The 21,553-nt window shown below is 39.5% G+C and overlaps 1 protein-coding gene across 1 annotated transcript in view; it reads left to right on the top strand.

Moving 5' to 3' along the window:
• Positions 1 to 21,553, top strand: part of fancm (FA complementation group M) — a 68,963-nt gene that overhangs the window by 45,146 nt on the left and 2,264 nt on the right. Inside the window, exons 14-21 of the mRNA XM_049595400.1 lie at positions 13,985 to 15,818; positions 15,901 to 15,986; positions 18,035 to 18,103; positions 18,299 to 18,418; positions 20,041 to 20,194; positions 20,310 to 20,416; positions 20,548 to 21,038; positions 21,129 to 21,222. Of these exons, the coding sequence (XP_049451357.1) occupies positions 13,985 to 15,818; positions 15,901 to 15,986; positions 18,035 to 18,103; positions 18,299 to 18,418; positions 20,041 to 20,194; positions 20,310 to 20,416; positions 20,548 to 21,038; positions 21,129 to 21,222 (2,955 nt within the window). The remainder of the gene's footprint in view (positions 1 to 13,984; positions 15,819 to 15,900; positions 15,987 to 18,034; positions 18,104 to 18,298; positions 18,419 to 20,040; positions 20,195 to 20,309; positions 20,417 to 20,547; positions 21,039 to 21,128; positions 21,223 to 21,553) is intronic.

Here is a 21,553-nt window from a genome sequence, read left to right on the forward strand (position 1 = left end):
CTCCTTCTCTTGAATTAGATTTAACCAAAAAAAAAAAAACAGTTCAAAGAAATGACATGCCCATTATGAAATAGTACTAGGAAATGTTAGGGAGTGACAAAAGCATTATTATATACATGTCAACAAGTTTTTCTCCCTGTTAAAGCTGCTAAAAGAGCAACGCTGGGTGTTTATTTCACCTCATCTGCTGACCTAATGGTAGCTCGGTTCATCAGTTGAAAGAAATGTTGTTTCTCCAGTTGTTTGAATGGATCAGTTATATCATCAGATCTACTAGAAGTAGTCACACAGCAGTTGTTACTATGCTGGATCTACAAATAAACAGGAAACATGGTTGGCAAAATCAAAAAGTTCACTGTGTTATTGTTTGGTTTTGTAAGCAATACCAGTATCATTTGGTAATCTAGCCGCCATTATGCTCTCCCAGACCTCGTGTACCAATGTCGTCCCATTACGCACCTCATCACCTCCAAATATCAAGTTTAAGAATGCTCCAGGCCTCCTCGTCTCACCATCTGCTATTTCACAAAATTGTGCCATCGATAACAACCCTGAATTTATCCAAATCCTTGAAATTAGGTCAGGGATTATGGTAAAACTGAGTTGGCTGAACTAACAAGTGAGCTCTTATTACCTTTTTTCCCCACCGGGGATTTTCACCATACTTGGGAAGGAGAGAATTAGCCCACCTGTACAAACTAAACTGGATTACAGGGTGAGATGGCAGCTAACATGCCTCAGTGGATGATTTCAGGTCATAAAATATCCAGTGAACTGTTCAATAAGCAGGTCTGATTGGTTTGTATTCTCTGTTTGGCGAGGTGTGCTCCATCATAAATCATGCCTCACATCTAAGCTGTTTGTTTTTCTCATGGCATTCAGTTTGATTACAGCCATTAAAGCACCAGCAGCACTGAGAAAGGACAAGCTGTACCCCCACTAAGCAGTGATTGATGAAGTATTCAGGTCTTACTTAAGTAGAAGTAACAATTCTGAAATGTAAGAATACTCTGTTACTGTGCAAAAAGTCACATGTGACATATCATTTGTGAAACAGCATTTCACATGTGATAAAACGTGAAATAATCATGGGAAATAATGTGGTTTTTGGATGTTAAACGTGAATGCATTCAGAGGCATCTGTGGTTTTCGTATGTTACTGGCAGTCTGTGAGAAAACTTATTAGACTCAGATCCCTCTAAATCCATTTCTTCAGTCAGTTGGCCACGTCTTTAACCTTTGAGAAGTTTTTGAAATGCACTGGCAGATGCTGAATGTTTGTGTCTTTGTTGCACAGGAAAAATAAACTACCATGACACCTGTTAATGCATAATACAGTAAGCTAAAACATGCAAAATGGTTCGGTATTAGTTAGTTAATTAGTTTATAGTTCATAGTTAACAGTTGTTTAACAGTAAGTTTATAGTTCATTTGTTCATAATTAATAGCTAGTTCATGATTAGTTCAAAGTTACCAGTTAGAAAATAGTCAAGAGTTAATTAGTTTATTAGCTTATAGTTAACAAGTTAATAGTTAATTATTTCACAGTTCTTTAATATTTTAGTGTGTAGATAGATAATAGTTAATAGTTGCTTCATAATTTGTTAATAGTTGATTATTACATAGCTGGTTAGTTGATAGTTAATTATGTCATACTTAGTCAAAAGTTAGTTCATAATTAATTACTTAGGGCACCCACTTGCTCACCTGGTAGAATGGGTGCCCCATGTACTAATGCTGTGCCCTTGCTGCTCTGGCTGTGAGTTCGATTCCAACCTGCAGTGCTTTGCTGCATATCGCCCCCTCCCTCTTTCCCTTTCACTCTGAAACTGTCCTATCAAAATAAAGGCAAAAAGCCAAAAAAAGTGATAATTAAAAAGTTAGTTAGTTCGTATTTATTTAAAAGTTTGGTTATTTTTAGTAAATAGCTGACTGATAGTTAATAGTTACCTGATAGTTAATCAGCTAATAGTTGGTTCATAGTTAATCAGTTCATAGCTAGTTTATGGTTTAATCATAGTTAATAATTAATTAACTTAATTTTTATTAAGTTAATAGTAACTTAATAGTAGTTAAACACAAGTTAATGATTAGTTAGCAAGTGGTTAAATGTTAGGTAATAGTAAATGAAGAGCTAGTTAATAGTTATTTAGTTTGTAACAGCTAGTCAGTCAGTTAGTTAGTTAGTTAGTTAGTTAGTAATAAAGGCTAGTTCAGAGTTAGTTAACAGTGAGTTAATAGTTATCATTGGTTAGTTAGTTGTTAAATCTTAGTTAATAGCAAGTAAGGAGCTAATTAATAGCTATTTAGTTCATTAACAGTAAATTAACAAAATGGTTGTTAGTTAGCTAGTTAGTAAGTAAGTAATAAAACCTAGTTCAGAGTTAGTTAACAGTGAGTTAATAGTTAAAAGCTAGTTATTAGGTAGTCACTTAAAAGCTAGTTTCAAAGTTAGTTAAATGTAAATAGTTAGTTCATAGTTAATGGGCAGTTCAATGTTAGTTAATTGTTAATAGTAACTTAATGGTAGTGGAAAGGAAGTTAATAATTGGCTCGTTAGGTGTTAATTTTTAGTTAATAGCAAGTTAAGAGCTAATTAATAGCTATTTAGTTCATTAACAGTTAACGAACAAAACAACAGTTAGTTCGTTAGTTCGTTAGTTAGGTAGGCAGGTAGGTATGTAAAAGCTAGTTCAGAGTTAGTAAATATTTCAAAGCTTGTAAATAGTTCATAGTTAATAGCCAGTTCAGAGTAGGTTAATTGTTACTTTTATACTGTCAGGTAGTTTAATCCTTTATAAATTAATCAATATTTTTATGTGGAAATCATAATCTGAAAAGTAACTACAGCTGTCAGATTAATACAGTGTAGTAAAAAGTACAATATTTGCATCTGAGATGTAGTGATAGAAATACAAAGCAGCAGAAAATTCAAAAATACAAATATAAAACACAGTTGAGTGCAAGTACTTAAGTACAGTGTACTTGGTCACATCCACTAAAGCTGCACATCGTCTAAATCTGTTTTTTTAATCATAGTAAATGTTTAGAAATGTGTAATCTGGATCTGCATCAAGTTATGCATAAATAATCATTGGATACCTTTCATTCAAGCAAGTGCTGCAGCATGAGCCAAAGAGACTCCACAGCTTAACTTTCCATTACATTAAATTAAATTAAAATCTGTTTTCTGAGATAAAAATGGGACAGAAAACAAAACTTCCTCGAAAGAAGTTCCAGGGAAAGATGGTCTTTCTTTTTGTGCCATGTTACACAAGCAAGTCCGGTTCTTTTTGTGTAATTTTGTTTGTTTCATTCTTTCTCAACCCACAGATGCGCTTTTTATTACTTGAAATGGGTTAGTCTTCCTCTAATGTGACAGTTTTACTAATTTTTTCACATGGTTTGATAATCATTTACCCTCCATTTAGTGATGACGAATACACCAGATTTAAATGCGTCTTCTGTGTGTCCAAAAGAGGTTGTACTCTATTGTAATGTATAGAGTAATACTTTTTTCTAGTCCCAAATAGTACACAAGTCCCACAGTAGACATCCAGACTTTTTGCAGATGGACTTGTCCTTAATAAAACTCAATGAAGCTGCCTCTCCTCCAGCTATGTTCCTTTTTACTCCATGACATTTGCCACAGCTTACTTGCTCGGCCTGAATTTGCAGAAAGGCCTTCTGACCCTTCCACAGAAAAAATATAGCACCTAAATGAAAGTCCAAACTTTATTTTTTCTTACAAATCTTGCCCACACACATCCTCCTCTTAACAGCCTCGCACACCAGAAGCCATTAATCTAATTTGAGGCCATTTTCTGTCTGGGCGAGTTCAAAACCAGGCTGTGTTTTTCACTGTGCTGCCTCTTTCTCCCTATGATGAGGAGACATGGGGCAGGCAGGCAGGCAGGCAGGCCTCTTCTCCTGTGATTATGTAACGCTTCTCTGAACTGTTACATAAAGCCAGGAAGCTGGAAGTAGGTCGGACAGTTGTGACCTACATGTATAGCGCACTGGGCTGAGGAGGGGAGAGCGGGAGATGGAAAAAAGGATGCTAAAACAAGATAAAAGGAGACAAATAGAAAACAGTGACACGAAATTATAGACTTTACATTTACAAATGCATTATTCACATATTATTGATTATTAGCACATATGGTAGATATTTCATGTAGGTAAAGTTTGACTGTGCTTGAGTTGTTTAAAGTGCAAGACACTTCCAATATCTCACAACATACCATGGCTTTAAGTACTTGTTTGCTTTTATACAACATTTAATTAACCATTTTGCATCAAATCAAATCAAATCAAATCAGGCTTTAAATATCATCTCACTAAACATACAATGGTAATGCAGGTAAAACAAAACAGTGTTTGGGGTCTCTCTGGGAAATTCAGCGCATATTTGATATGTGGACACAGTTCTCACCATGGAGATGGCTGAGCTAGCTGCTAACAGCTAATAGTGCTAACTCCATAAACAGTGCTAAACAATGGCAACAGTGCTGACTGAGCTAACGGTGTTAACTGGGGGTGGGTGCTAGCTTCTTCAACAACACTGTCCCAGTATCAACAGTAATATGAGTGCAGTACAAAGTGGCTGCGATGAGCTAGCCAGTGGGATAGGCTAGGGCCTGGAGATATATTGATATTGTTTTGATATCGTCACCTACTTACTCATTATATCTACATTACTGATGATTATTTATCAAAAATCTCGTGTAAATATTTTGTGAGAGCACCAATAGTCAACTCTACAATATTGTCACAACATCGATATCAAGGTATCACAGAATTTGATTTTCTCCTCAACATGTAAAAAAAAAAAACTCTGTTCCTTACAAAACAGCACATGTGACTTATCACTTGCAAACAGCATTTCACATGTAAATCATATGAAATGATCATGCGAAATAATTTTTGAACTTTTCATATGTGATGCATTCAGAGGCAGCTGTGGTTTTTGTATTTTTCTGGCAGCCTACAAAAACCTAATTGACTTCAGTTCCTTCTGAATCCATTTGCTCAGTAATTTGTACCTTTCTTTAACGTTTAAGCAGTTTTTTGGATGCAATGTTTGTATCTTTGTTGCACAGGAAAGAGAAACTACCATGACACATGTACGTACATATTACAGAAAGCTAAAACATGTAGAATAGTTAGTTAGGTAATACCTGATAGCTCATAGTTGATAGTTAAAAGTTAATTAGGTCATAATAATAATAATATTAAGTTTATTTGTATAGCACTTTTTAAAACATAATTAACAGGTAGTTAAAGTTGATTTGTTCATAGTCAATAATTAAAAGTTAGTTAATTAGTTTATGGTTAGTTCAGAGTTAACAGTTAGTTAATAGTCAGTCAAAAGTGATTTAATTAGTTTATAGTTAGTTATTTAATATTTTGGTTTGTAGTTAACAGTTAGTTAATAGTTACTTAGTTATTAATCAGTTAATAGTTGGTTCAGAGGTAGTCAATAGGTAATTAGTCCATAGCTGGTTAGTTGATAGTTACTTATTTTATAGTTAGTTAGCATATAGTTAACAGTTGGTCAAAAGTTAGTCCATAGTTTCTCATTTGGGGGGCCCCAACCAATTTCAAAAAGTTAATTAATTCATAGTTATTTAAAAAATTTAGTTATAGTTCATAACTAGTTATCCGTTTGTTAATAGTTAGCTAGTAGTTAATTAGCTAATAGTTGGTTCATAGTTATTCATATTTCATTTTCTCCGTATCACCCAGCTTTAGGATTCACACACAGCTGGTCTGGCTTACCACAACAAACCACAGAGAAGCTCAGGTTACAACACACGCACACACGCACACGCACACGCACACACACACACACACACACACACACACACACACACACACACACACACACACACACACACACACAGGGGGAGTGTGACCTCATTTTCTGCTCATGTTGCCATGACTCCACTGCTATATTAATGCTCTCGATGTAGTATACAGAACTTTTAATGTTATAAAGACAGAAGCTTTGGCTTTATTGTAATACATATATTTAATTTTTTTAAAAGCCTGTCTCTGACAATACTCCTTTGGTTGTTTTCAATTGCAATTACAGACTGATTAAAATGGAGTACCAGTGCTGTGTCTCCCTCCATGTTGCAGGAGAACTTGTGTGGCACCCCTTAACGGAGGAAACTGATTATTTAACGCAACATCAAACAATATCAATATGTGTGGTATTGTCTTATCCTATATCTTGTTTGAACATATCTCGATCTACCTTAAAAAGCTGATATGCCACTCAGCCCTAGTTTGAGCTCGACATTGCTATACATCCAATTTCACCAGCTGACATCAGAAGTAGTTTTTTAAAAGTCTTCCTTCGCCTTCACATCATCCTTTTACCCTGGATTTGTTCTGTATTCAGTATTACAGTAGAGTGTCATTTGAATTAGGGCAGCTTGCATTGTCGGTCAATGAGCATCTATTAACTTCAGGACAGAGAAACTCCAGGAACTCTCGTTCTGAGCCATAGCAAGTTTGGGAAATAAAGTCATGCAGACTGATTAATACGCATGATGCATTCTTTGTGCGTGTTCATGAGCATCACATTTGTATGATTATTGTTGTGCAATGAGATAATCAACAGAGAGGAGTTTCCACTTTGCTGCTTCCTTCATCATTCAGTCTGAAACAACATGAACCCTTTGATCTGAGCCTCGCTGTCCTCGTCATCAAGTTTATTTTGGTCTGCAACATCTCTCCATCCAGAGACTTAATCTGATCGTTAATTAATTGTGTGTCAGGGGTTAAGGTTAATCCCGTGTGAATCCAGTTCTGGTCATTATTTTCCCTGAAAAAGTGTCGAGAAAGGGTGTCAAAACTCACTAGAAATAAGATATTAAGATGCATCTTCAAGGGAGGAACGTGATAATTCATTCCCTCAGTGTCCAGTGTGGCTAAATCCTTGAATACCAAAAAGTCCTTTGCTCCATTTTTCATGAGGTTTGTGATGTTTAAAGGACGTCCTGCGGCTGTGTATGAGCAAAGCTGTGTGTGAGGGAGTTTTGAGGATTTGTATAAGATGGATTACCCTTAAAAACTGTGATTTATTTCTCAGTTTCAGGGTAATACTGTAGAGACCTATTCTGCTTATCATAACGATGATTTTGTGCAGCTCCATTAAAGAAGTTCTGTGTAGATGTTTTTGTCAAAATATCTAACTAACCAAAACTAATCAGAAACACACAGGATGAAAGGACCAACACAAACATCCTATGAGAACATACAAAATAGCCTGCGGTGGAAACTTTCCAAGTCTTCAAAACTCTCCTCGTTCAGTTTGATGATCTGTGGACAGACTGACAGCAGGGTGTTTCAACCGTTCTGTTGCCAATTAAGAGCAATTTGTCTGATTGACATTTTGGCTCGATACACAGGTGAAAAAACACAGGTGTTACTTGTAACATTAACGATGGCTGTGCTGTATTGAAGTGTCCCAGTAAGTTGTGACAGTGAGGCAGCATGCACAGTACCAGGACCCTGAAACGGAAACAGCTAAACAGAATTCAGCCATCATTGATTATATTATTTACACCTGTTTTTCTGCTGTGGCATGTCAGTTGTTGAATTAAAATCAATAATTTATTTTTCTCTAAAAAAGTAATTAATAACTATTAGAAATCAATAAATGATCATTAAATGGACAAATAAATTCTGTTTTGAAGGTGCAATTTGTGATGTAAAGTTGATCAAAAGGGCAGCCCCACCTGAAAAATTCAGAATACCTGGGCAACCTGGCAGCAAAGTATCTAGGATGTATATCACATGGGTGCAAATGCCTGAAGCAGCAAGTCCTTAATTTGATTCCCAGCTGGCCTACTCTATTTCCCCACATTTCCTTACTCTCTCCACCATCACTGTCTATAAATACATAAGATGCTGAAATTTCTATTTCTTCAAACTGATTCACAGGTGTTATATTACACTAACTGATTCTTGATAACCACTAAGTTATATGCATATAATGTCAATAATAATGATCATCTCAGGAAAATTCAATATCCTGTTTTAATGTGCGGTTTGAATGTGTCAGTTTATATGGTCAGAAAATAAAGATTGTGACATAATATTGTAAAAAAAAAAAAAAAAATGTTTTTAGATAAATTATTAGTAAAAATGTACATTTTTAATGGCTTAGTAAAATTTAAACACAGGTGTAAACTAGCATAAAAAAAACAACAACGGAGAATTCTTCTATTTTCTTTTAAATTCTAACTTTTCTGTTTGATATGTGTCTCAATAAGTAACATGATCAAAATATACAGACTGGGACTTTAAAAATGTATAATTTTATTAATTTGTTAAAAAAAAAAAAAAAAAATTCCATACAATCATTAAATTTTTCCCTCAAAAACTAAAAATGTAAAAACAAAGAACAAAATATAAAATATTGTAAGTGAGACATAGTTTGTCTCCAGCTTTATAATTTACTGATTCTGTTATATATTTACAAATCTATACCCTTCCATTTAGAAAAAGTATGAAATTGTTAATTTTTTAAATTTTTTTTTACTGTAAATTGTATTCTTATTTTACTTTATTTTCTATAATTTTGTCTCTTTTTAATTTTTCTATTTGTATTTATTATAGTTATTGTATTTTTTTTTAATATATATTTTCTTTTTTTTTGCTAAATTTTTACTATTGCTATCTCTCTGTCCCTTCATGTACAGAGATATTATTATTATATGAAAATGTCAGTTAAAAATCTGATTTTTTTTTTTTAAAGAATTACATTCTGTTTCATCTGCACCCAAATTAACCCAGTGAGCAGGGGCCCATCTTGTCTCCCCACATGTATTCGCCATAAGACAAATGATTTGGCTGCGTTAGAATGGTGTCAGTGGGTTGTTATGAGGATCAGTGTAGTTAAGTAGCTAAAAACAAATTTCCTATAGCATGTGTCAGTTTTTACCTTTCAAAATATCCTTGCTATTATATTGTTTCATGTTCCATCAGATTTTGCTGACACGTTACCGTTAACAATGTTACCACAGCCCTGTCAGCTCCTGTTGATTTATTTTCAGCAGGGAAACACCATCGATAAATACTAACATATTGTTCAGTTCAGACATACAGTACAGGCCAAAAGTTTGGACACACCTTCTCATTCAATGCGTTTTCTTTATTTTCATGACCATTTACATTGTAGATTCTCACTGAAGGCATCAAAACTATGAATGAACACATGTGGAGTTATGTACTTAACAAAAAAAGGTGAAATAACTGAAAACATGTTTTATATTCTAGTTTCTTCAAAATAGCCACCCTTTGCTCTGATTACTGCTTTGCACACTCTTGGCATTCTCTCCATGAGCTTCAAGAGGTAGTCACCTGAAATGGTTTCCACTTCACAGGTGTGCCTTATCAGGGTTAATTAGTGGAATTTCTTGCTTTATCAATGGGGTTGGGACCATCAGTTGTGTTGTGCACAAGTCAGGTTAATACACAGCCGACAGCCCTATTGGACAACTGTTAAAATTCTTATTATGGCAAGAACCAATCAGCTAACTAAAGAAAAACGAGTGGCCATCATTACTTTAAGAAATGAAGGTCAGTCAGTCCGGAAAATTGCAAAAACTTTAAATGTGTCCCCAAGTGGAGTCGCAAAAACCATCAAGCGCTATAACGAAACTGGCACACATGAGGACCGACCCAGGAAAGGAAGACCAAGAGTCACCTCTGCTTCTGAGGATAAGTTCATCCGAGTCACCAGCCTCAGAAATCGCAAGTTAACAGCAGCTCAGATCAGAGACCAGATGAATGCCACACAGAGTTCTAGCAGCAGACCCATCTCTAGAACAACTGTTAAGAGGAGACTGCGCGAATCAGACCTTCATGGTCAAATAGCTGCTAGGAAACCACTGCTAAGGAGAGGCAACAAGCAGAAGAGATTTGTTTGGGCCAAGAAACACAAGGAATGGACATTAGACCAGTGGAAATCTGTGCTTTGGTCTGATGAGTCCAAATTTGAGATCTTTGGCTCCAACCGCCGTGTCTTTGTGAGACGCAGAAAAGGTGAACGGATGGATTCCACATGCCTGGTTCCCACTGTGAAGCATGGAGGAGGAGTGATGGTGTGGGGTGTTTTGCTGGTGACACTGTTGGGGATTTATTCAAAATTGAAGGCACACTGAACCAGCATGGCTACCACAGCATCCTGCAGCGACATGCCATCCCATCCGGTTTGTGTTTAGTTGGACGATCATTTATTTTTCAACAGGACAATGACCCCAAACACACCTCCAGGCTGTGTAAGGGCTATTTGACCAAGAAGGAGAGTGATGGAGTGCTGCGGCAGATGACCTGGCCTCCACAGTCACTGGACCTGAACCCAATCGAGATGGTTTGGGGTGAGCTGGACCGCAGAGTGAAGGCAAAGGGGCCAACAAGTGCTAAACACCTCTGGGAACTCCTTCAAGACTGATGGAAAACCATTTCAGGTGACTACCTCTTGAAGCTCATGGAGAGAATGCCAAGAGTGTGCAAAGCAGTAATCAGAGCAAAGGGTGGCTATTTTGAAGAAACTAGAATATAAAACATGTTTTCAGTTATTTCACCTTTTTTTGTTAAGTACATAACTCCACATGTGTTCATTCATAGTTTTGATGCCTTCAGTGAGAATCTACAATGTAAATGGTCATGAAAATAAAGAAAACGCATTGAATGAGAAGGTGTGTCCAAACTTTTGGCCTGTACTGTAGGTGATATTTTTCCAGTGACAAGCCTCGCCTGTTGAACGTGTGAACGTTCCTCATTGAAAACTGCTGAGTGTTGATGTGTTAATTACAGCCCTCATGCTTCGGCTGTACAGCGTGTGACGCCTGCAAGCTGCCCAGTGTTTGCCTCCAGGCTTGTTTGTCTAAATAAAGGGTTATGGGAGGTAGAACAAATATGAGGAAATAATTGTTCATTGTTCTTTTTTATTTGTTTTTCACAGCAAACATTGCAATGACTACAGTAACTGAGTTACTGCCAATTCACTGCCGATACAAACCCCTCTGTATAGGCATACTGCCACAGTGTGTCTGCTTGTGTGAGATGAACATTTCAAAGCTGTCACATAAGTGTGTTGGCAAACAAACTTATCAGAACAACAGTTGTGTGCTGATTACGTGTGACTGACCTGAGACTAAACAAAAAAAAATGTGATGACGCACTACACCTCACTGTCACCACGTCTCAAAGCAGAAACCTGCTGATCAAGGATTTAAATTATTCAGGTCACTGAGTTCATATAATAAACAAATAAATAGCTGGCACACTGCAGGGCTCCATTGTTCACTTATTTATTACACCTAGGTGATTGTTTCGAGCTTAACTGCTCTTCATCAGACTGAAGCTGACAGTGCACAGTGCCATCTTACTGTAGATAGTATCACAGTATAAAAGGACAACTTCAGGATTAGACAGCAGAATTAATTTAATGTTAATAAACAATATTTTAGGCTATTGGCTAGCTTACTTGTTAGCATAGCCTACCTAGTTAGCAAGCTAACTTGCTAACCCTGCACTAGCTTATACGGTTTTTGTTCAGCGTTACTGAGGATTTTGTTTTATTGTGCGAACTTCAATTTGGAAAGCTATCTGAAGAAGCACAAAGGAATTGACCTTTTGCTAAGTCCCGGCCCCAGATGCAGACTGGCCAATCATAGTGTAGCATTGGGCCGGCTCAGACCAGGGTCCGACAACAACACAGCTGTGCTCCATTGACTCTAATGCAGTCGTTTCAGATTTCCTTCATTTTCAGGCTGGTTTTGTGGATTTGGAGCTAAATGTTGTGCCTGGGGCACGTCGTGTATTAATGATACTCGTTACCTGGAGAGGTTGGAAAAAGATATACGTTTCTTCCCTGTTCCAAAACCAAAATCAAACCCTGAAAAGTGTAGGGTTAGTTAGCTAGCTACTGAAGATATAGCCTACTGAATGTATACACATGCTGCTTTTGCTTTTTAATGATTATAACTAGGGCTGTGCGATATGACGATATATATCGTGTGACGAGAGAAAAATGTCTATCGTTTCATATTTTGCTCTATCGTTTATATCGTTGTGACGCAAATTACACTTTTTACGGCAATATTTTTTGTCATTTGGAGTCCGTCCATCTTTTGCACGGCTCACGTTGATAAATTACTCTTCTTGACTTTTTAATTCGCGAAGCTTTTACGGCACTTACAGTAACATAACGAGTTTATATAACTCCACCGCTGTCTGTCTCTGCTGCGTTGGCTCAGCCCCAAAGCGCTGAGAAAGTGCAGACAAGCAGCAAGGGATGGGGGGGACTTTTTATTCATTGGATTAAAATGTGCTATATCGTGATATGTATCGTTATCGGGATATGAAATTACCTATATCGTGATATGACATTTTGGTCATATCACCCAGCCCTAATTATAACAGTGAAATAAAGACCGAGCCTGCTGTACAGGAACCAGTGAAGGGAAGCAGGGAAGCCAAACACAGTTCATCTGCACACACTGCAATGCCACACAGCTGGTTCAATATCAGCAAAGTTTCCCTTTATATTCATTGTCTTGTGTGGCGATCAGCAGTGATGTGGTGGTTCACTTTTACACTGTGATCTGTAGCCTATAGTTCAGCTTTAGCTTCTAACTGTCTTTGTCTTTTTAACCTGTTGTTGCTGCTGAGTCAGTTTGACATCCTGGATATATCCTTCAAACACAGACTGTAGACCCCTCTGTCTGCTTCTCTCTGGAATCACTCTTTCAGTTTTCCAGAAATATGATAATATTTCTTCAGGGAGTGCCGTTAGTTACAGTGTGGGCTCCATGCTTACTGCGACAGCTTGTCGGACCATAACAAAGGGGCGGTGTTTAGTGTAAGGTTGATTTTGAAAGATGCGTAGGAGCAGCACATTGATGATATTAGACGGCTCTGATTCGTTGTTGCAATGTTTGTTCTGGAACGTGATGTGGGATGTTGATCCAGGAGTCTGTCCTACTTGGCAAAATCACGTTGTGCAGGTGACGCCATACAGTACTTCTGCACTTTAGTGACCTGTTGGTGTAACGACACAGCAGAGTCTTACTCAATCTGGATCTAAACTGCTACCTGTCTGAGGGGCATTCATAAAGCTTAGTCACCTGCATTAATGCAGTTTTATAACAGAATAAAGGAGGAACCATTTATGTTCCCTGAAACCAATTTCCCCACCATAAGATGGTCATTTAAACACAGTTTCCCATCTTTAACAACGCATAACGCCATTTGTTCCTCAGTCGTTTCCCCCTCTATTGAGTGAAGCTTTATTTAATACAGATACATAAGGTCTCCACTCATCCAGTTTCATTGCCTCCTTTATAGGCAAAACCAGTATTTCAGTTTCCACTCATGCTTCTTTTCTCCCTCCACATAAGATATTTTGTTCTTTTCTCTTCATTGAGCATCTTCCTCCTGCTGGTCACAGGTTCGATGGCACCCCGTCAGCCCAAGCAGGATACCACTCTAGATGAATCACTTCCAGGTCATATGGCTCGCACAGATGACAGGTGCTGGATGATTAGGATGTGTGTGCACGCTTGTGCATAAGATAAAACAAGAAAGAGATGGTGGAGATGGGAACGTGTTTTTATTCTGGGCAGATTTGGTATTGAGCCGGTGAATAACGTCTAATTGTGACAGGAAGGACAGTGACATCGAGGAAGATGTTGTCTGTCTTGGTGTTATGGAAAAACAAACAAAAAACAGACGTTACATCAGACGTCTGTATGTGCTCCATGTGACAACTCTTCATAGGACACTTCCTGATTAGATTACTGTATGAGCATGACCTGAGAAGCTCTTTGATTGGTGAACTCGCTGCCCTGAGTGTTGTAAAATGGTTGGCGAGTCCAGAGGTTGATTACAGCTTCCTGACCTTGGTCCTCCTGCAGAGAGATGTTTCTTACACAACTCTTCCATGTGTGTTTGTGTCCAGGGGGAGTGTCGTTACGAACAGGAGCTTCTTCCTTACCTCCAAGAAAGGGATGCTGTTGGACACATAAAGAAAGGACAAAAGAAACCGAAGACTTCAAAGACCAGCACTAAAATCGCCAACAACAAAGCCAAACGGTCTCACTTGACGTTGTCCGACGACGACGAGGAAAGTGGGAATATTCGAGGAAAGAGTTTAATTTCCACATTCGCTGTGACAAAACTTCCCGTTGAACATGATACTGAGGTGCCTTGTGATGACATCACAGATTACCCAGGACCTGAGGTAATTTGTCCTCTCCCCACAAAAAACAACTGTCCAGAATCTGACCTGGACGATGACTGTGCCATTGTCAATAATGATGTCATAAACTCAGAGCGCACAGGTGGTGAGCCTGTAAATTTTGACAGAATTCCACAGTTGATTACAAAAGTTGATGAAGACGAAGATGTTGAACTTCAGGCCATGTTCTACCTCCCCAAATGGGATTCATCACCTCCTCCCTCCATTGGTAAACTCCTCCCAAAGAGGGATCAGAGTCTGAGGGTCATCCTAGCCAACGTGGCGGAGCTCCTGTCCCGATCTCCGCCGCCACCGCCGAGTGAAGATTTAGACATTGACATGGCTGCTCCGTCACTTCCTCCCTCTCCTCAGCCGCCTCCTCAGCCATTTAAGGTCAGCTTTACCCTGGATGTGGACGACGACGACGACGACGATGACGATGACGATGAGGTGATGATGAGTGATGCAGACGTTGCCGCCCTGAGGGTGGACTCAAACAAGCTTACCGTTGATGAAGAGGACGGTGAAATGCATCATGATTGGCCTGGCGAGGAGCAGCAGAGCGTGGCAGCAAACAGTCCAACCTGGGATGAGGTTTTCGGGGAAGAGGAAGAAGAAGAAGAAGTGGATGATGATCATGATGTAAAAGATGACAGCAAGGTGGCAGGTAATGACGTTTTCAAGGAGGAACAGGTTGGCGAGGAAACTGAGAAGTACAAGGAAGTAAAAAGTAAGAATGACGGCATAAGAGAGGAGGAGGAGGGTCTTTGGGATGATGTGACGAACGAGGAACTGTCTGACTTGACACATGGCGGTGTGAGAGATGACAGGGACTGTTGGGTAGATGAGAGCATTGATCTGTTTGGGGATGACGAGGCCTTCCTGCAGATGACCATCCCGGACATCTCCACTCCTGGTGTCACACCCAGGACATCCCCTAGTGCTGAGAAGATGTCTTCACACACACATACACCCACAGCTGAAAGCGCACATAGAGAGCTGATAACCTATAGCACTACAAAGACAAAACACACAGCAGCACCAAGTAAACCTGTAACAGACAGTTCAGTGACAGACTCAGCTCATTGTAAATCTACAATCCCACAAGATTCCAAGTCTTTCGAAAGCTCCCATGACTACTTCTCTGTCAACTTTGACCTTGGCTATTCATTTGAGGACTCCGACGAAGCAGAAGAAGAGGTCGCACCTGCTCCCTGTATGCCGACCTCTCCAAAGCAGGCAGACTCCGCAGCATCTCTGCCGGCCGTCTCTAACTCTTCCACCCCCTACAACAGCTCCCATGTACAGAGAATGCCTCTGCAGTCCAGTGAGTCTAAGATGTCTACACCACAAATGCTGTCAGAGCATAGAAAGAGAGAAACGCCCTCTCTTCTGGCTTCGCCTTTGGTATCTAAAGGTGGGGCACTCCCATCTCCAATCACATCACCAGGGGCGAGGCGGATGCTCATACCTGACCGCAGCAGGCCTCACAGCCTGTCTTTAGTCACCAGCTTAAAACGGAGACAGCTGGAGGAGGACTCTCTCCCTCATGCAGGTGTGTTTACTTTTAATCATATACTCTGCTCCATTTTGAACCTGCTAAAGCATTTTTCTGTCTGACTCACTTTCTTTCTTAGAGTGCAACAATGACAGTGACGATGACGTTGTGGTTCATAAAAGAAGACCTCAGAACAAGGTCAATCCCTTGTCATCCCCAGAAGTGGTGAGCAAGGCCTGTCGATGTCAGAGCGCAACTAATGTCTAATGATTGACTATTTTTATTATTTTATTACTCTGCTGATTGTTTCTCTCACTTAATCATTTGGTTGAAAGAAAAAATGTAAAAAAAAAAAAAAAAAAGCCTCTCACCAGAGGCTATGGTGAGGTTTTTAAATGTCGCTTACAGTCCAAAACCCAAAGATTATCAGTTTACTATCACAGATGAAAATATTCACACACAAGAGACAAATCATTTTTTGATCCTGTTTGAATTGTGTCATAAATTACAGATATGATATTTGTCAGATTAAAAGATAATGTTGCTAGTCAAAAAAGTCACAGTTTGTCCTAAAACTGTTGAAGGATAAGACGGTGAAAATAACGTAATTTGAAATGCAACACAAGCCACGCATGTCACCAAATAGCTTGTGCTTTTATTTATTTATTTTTATTTAACCTTTATTTTACCAGAAAAACCTCTTGAGATTAAAAAATCTCTTTTTCAAGAGTATCCTGGACAAGACAGGCAGTAACATGAGTTACAGACAGACAACATAGAACAAAACAGCTCCAAAACACACAATATAAAACTCAAAATAAGATTACTACAAAGAAAAGCCACAAAGTATGTCAATGTATATTAGAAGTGAACAAGGGCAACTGCACATGATTACAAAGACCAGCTAAGACACACCGTGACATCAGCATATAGAAGATTGTGTACAAAAATCCTACAACAGTGCTTCAAAACACCTGAGAGGAACCAAAGTGCAACTTTAAGTCCTTCTGCAGAAGATTCCACATACAAGGAGCTGCATACATAAATGCTCGCTTGCCAAACTCTGTACGTGCCCTCAGTATAGACAATAAAACATGTTCTGAGAACGGAGAGCATAGCCATTTTCAGTATGCTGGAAGTAGGCTAAGAATAGCTTTGCAAACAAGAGAATGCCAATGAAAAGTCCATGAAATTGTAAAGAGAGGCACCCTGAACATACAGGATACAGTGATGAGTAAGTGGCTCATAGTTGGTAATAAATCTTAATGTACCATGGTACACAGAGTCCAGAGCATGCAAACACTGTCCTCCTGTGGGCTCCGGCAGCACTAAACCCCCGAGCTTGCCTGAGAAGGACTAAATGCACAAACCCGCCATTTTTGAATATCCCATGGAGAGAGACTCTCACTGCAGCCTGGTTTATTTTGTTCTGAAAATGTCAGCGTGCAACCTCGTTCTGTGGACGATGAACGAGGCGCAGACTTCTATCTGTGTCACCGGTATTGAGGAAATACAGTGAGTGCTTGATGGAGCAGTGGGTGACAACAACCCCACCCACATTTAAGAGTACTGCAGTGGAAACGCTAAAGTCTAGGTAAGGCGTTTGAAGGGTTACTTTTGGTTCCAAAGGTACCATACTGAAAGTGTTTGATGGAAACGGGGCTTAAATGGTAATATAACATAAATAAAACAGGAAATAATAGCGGAGCCTCTGAAGGAGCACTGACTGGACGGGTGTATTTGTTTTGGTGTTGAGTTCAAATCACAGACTCCACCTTTAAAAACCTGCAACCCATGTATGCAAAAAATAAATACATACACAGTCAATCAGTTCTCAAATCTGCTGTCAGTTGATCTCTAATCATTGTACCTCCTGTTTACATACATTTTCCTTTTTTTTCCTGTCATACAACAAATGAGATGGAAACAAAAAGATGCTCATTCAAATGATAATCATTGTGTTTACATCACAAACATGGAGTAGATAGAAATCACGAGTTAACCTCTGTGCTGTGGTTCAAAAACAACAACCGAGACAGGAGATATCTGATTCAGATGGCTCAGGCTGCCTCTGTCCATCACCGCCAAGGTACCTGCAGTTGTCATGGCAACCGACTTGCATGCAGTGAAGAAGCATTTGTGGCTCCAGCAAAAAAAAAAAAAAAAAAAAATCCTGATCATATATGTGAAAACCACATCACACTGCCAAACTGTGCACAGATACAGAATGCACATGTGTGTATGCTAACTGTGATGTGTGTTGTGTCTGCCAGTCAAAGATCTCCAGTGATGTGGACTCCCCGCTGGTTGTGAGGAGGAAACGCACGACTGCACTTAATACTGTAAGATTTCCTTCATTAGTGGTAAATGACACCACATGGATCAGCCTGCTCCACACAGCCTGTTTGATTAGCATACTCTGGCTCCACACATTACTGATACTTATTTCCTCCAGTCCTAATGGTTTGATAATATGCAGCTTCATAAACTATTAACAGTGTACAGTATCTGACTAATTTCTCCTCATTGGTCTCCAGTCTGATGTCACAGAGGGCGAAGCTGTCTCTGATGATGATTTCCAGAATGAGTCTGTGTTCACACGCAGACCCACAGCGCCTGGAGCAGAGAGGCAACGAGTCCAACAGGGCAAAGCCAAGGTGTGTGTGACAGCAGGTGGCTCTGCAAAACGCTCTGATCTGAATCATAGCATTTATGTTTCCTGTGGCACCTGGCACCTGTGTCGATACAAACACAGCTCCAGGTGTTGCTGGTTGGAGTGATGAGGATGTGTGCTACTTTTGTCATCACTACAGAGCTGCTAGTGTGGAACCTTGAATGCTCTGTATATAGATTTAAGTGTATGGGTGTAATTTGTAAATGTAAGCTCTATTCTACATTCAATCTTTATTGAGTCATGCAAGAATGAGTCCTAAAATACCTTGTTCAAAGTCAATGTTTTTTTTAAATTGGTTTTTGGTTTGTGCTTAACTCAAGCTGTCATTTATACGACACAAGTACGTCAGTAAATACCCCACTCGTGAATTTTGTAGTTTTAGGTGTCTTAAAAAAGGCAGTTGCAAACGTGGCTAAATGAGACTACAGCTCGTCATCACAATGAATTCAGACTGAGATTCAGACAACTTTATTAATCCCACCACGGCAATTTGTTTCAACAGCTTGCCTTGCACACATACTACATAACATGTCATACAATAGCATGTAGACACTATATATGACACTATGAAAGAGATTAAATAAAAAAGAAAACAATTAAAACAAAAATTACAGAGAATTTAAAAGACGAATAGCAGAGGAAATAAAATATTTCAAATACAGGTTAGTGTTACATGCAGGTAAGGCGTAACGACGCCCTGACGGCAACAGAGAACATTCGCCTGCAAGAACACGTCCAGAAGAAACTAAAATAGTTGCAGCTTTCTGGAGGAGGTGTCGATTGCGAAAACCATTCACACGAATGTGACTTTAGAGCCTCGTTTTGGAGGTGACGTCAAAGTCATGCGACCACAGTGTAGTTTATTCATAGCCTAACATTAGCGTTTTACTTCTGGCGATTGCATTTATGCTTCAAATACGTCATTTACGTCATTCTGCCACTTCATCCATATCCAATTGTCAAGGGAACCAGAGCAAAAATTCCATTCATCCAGCACTGCCTTGTTTCTTTTTTGGCCACTTGGGGGCAGCGGAAACAAGTTACAAACAACATTTGTTACAACATTGACACATTATCACCTTTAAAATTGATATGGCAAACTTATTTACAAATACAGCAGTTACGAACCAACATATCATTCATCTGGTGTCATTCATTTGGATGTTTGTGTCCACCTGATGAACGTTAAGTACAATAATCCTCTGCTTTAGCTCTGGTTTTGGTCTCTACCAACATCTGAATGCAAAATCTGACCCTTTAGCTGTAAAATGCTTCACTTTGTTCACCCGGTAGTTACTGTGTCTGTCTGCCATTTAGTACTCAGCAGGTAATGAGTGTACAGTGGGTTTTAAGAGCTTTTTCTCTGAAAACAGCTCTACCAAACGACCCCTTTCACACTGTCACATCTCAATTTGATACAGTTATATTAAAAATATCAATTTATATAGCTGCATTAAAAAAAATCAATCACAACGTGTCTCAGACCAGTTTTTGCCCAAAAAACGACACCCTCCTCCCGAAACAAAAATGTCAAGTCTATAAATATCTGTCACAGACACCTTCAGCATCTGTCAGCCCTGACATTTTCCATGTCTTCTTCCTCAGCATCCCACACGCCGAAAAGGGCGTCAGTTCCTGGATGAAGAAGCAGAGCTGTCGGAGGAGGGGGCAGATGTGTCGTCTGATGAAGAGGATGAAGCAGACCAGGACCTTCAAGGCTTTGTAGTTGATAACACGCCCGTCTCACAGGGACTGAATGGTACAACAACATGGTTATTACAAAAAATGAACCTTTAGTGGGTTTTATTTCAAATTGAATGTACTGAACATGTACATGTACAACTTCACTTCTTGTTTGTTCCCCTCAATGACAGACTCAGAGATGCACTGTGTTTATTTGAAGTCGGTGAGAAGCCCTGCAGTCCAGGGAAAGTTCAAGATGTCTTACAGAAATCACCACAACATGGACATATTTTCTCAGGTATACTCAGGCTTTTCTTTATTTAATTCAAATAAAAAAAACTCATTAAAAAGAAACCAAATACAAAGTAGTTTAATTAACATTTAGTCGAATTATTGACCCCAGTCCATGTTCCTAATGTTGGTTCCCAGGTGCCTGAGATGGATGAAACGTACGCAGAGGACAGCTTTGTGGTGGGAAGTGAGGTGGAGGAGGTGGAGAGCAGCGAGGAGGAGGATGAAGACATTGAACTTATGCCCGAGGACTCGTACGTGGAGGGGCGGCGGCAGTATGCCACCAGACGGCGTGTTTTCCTGCACAGAGCTCGAGCCGGGGCGGGCGCTAAGAGGACAGCTGGATCTCCACCAGTGCAGAGAGCCGGGGTGAAAACCAAGCGCAACCGTGTCATACGCATCAATGATTCCAGTGAGGAGGAGACAGAGGAGGCTGGTGAGAAAAGAAGTCTCACAACAGGAAGGGGTGTTGCTGACACCTTGTGGCCAAAGGTGGTACAGCAGGAGCCCAGCAGGCCTCAGCAGCAGCAGAAACCCATCTCCTCCTCATCTTCAACCATAGCCTCCAAGGTCTCATTGCTGAGCAAGGCACAGAGGGGCTCAGTGACGGAGAATCAGCAAAAGGAGAGGTAAAGAATTTCTCATATGGTAGCACACACACACACACACACACACAAACATCCATCTGCCAAAAGAGCATCATTTTCTCTCTCCCGCAGGTGTCGCCAGAGGTTAGAAAATCAGCACCTGCTCTCCGATGAACTAGACTTTGTAGAATCAGAGTTGCCTCCATCCTCCAAGAAACAACCCCAGGTATAAGCAAAGGCAACACATATACACACCCATACAGTCAAAGTAAGACAGAGATGTTCAAGGAACCATGCTTTTGTGTCTAAGTGACTAACGTGGACAACTGCTTTTGAAATTGGTCCAGTATTGAGTGAGAGGACTGCAGCAGGCAGTAGCTAATATGTCCTCTTAGTAAAAGGTAAAATGAGGAAGGCCAAAGCCAAAATCAAGATAATAAATGGGCATTAAAATCAGTGGTCCTATATATGCTTTCCTATAGAAATATGTTTTTAGGAGAGACTTAGAGCCAGTGACTCAGACAGCCTTATATCCTCAAACAGGTCATTCCAGAGTT

This window comes from Epinephelus fuscoguttatus, linkage group LG14 (genome assembly GCF_011397635.1).
Source record: "Epinephelus fuscoguttatus linkage group LG14, E.fuscoguttatus.final_Chr_v1".
NCBI lineage: Eukaryota > Metazoa > Chordata > Actinopteri > Perciformes > Serranidae > Epinephelus > Epinephelus fuscoguttatus.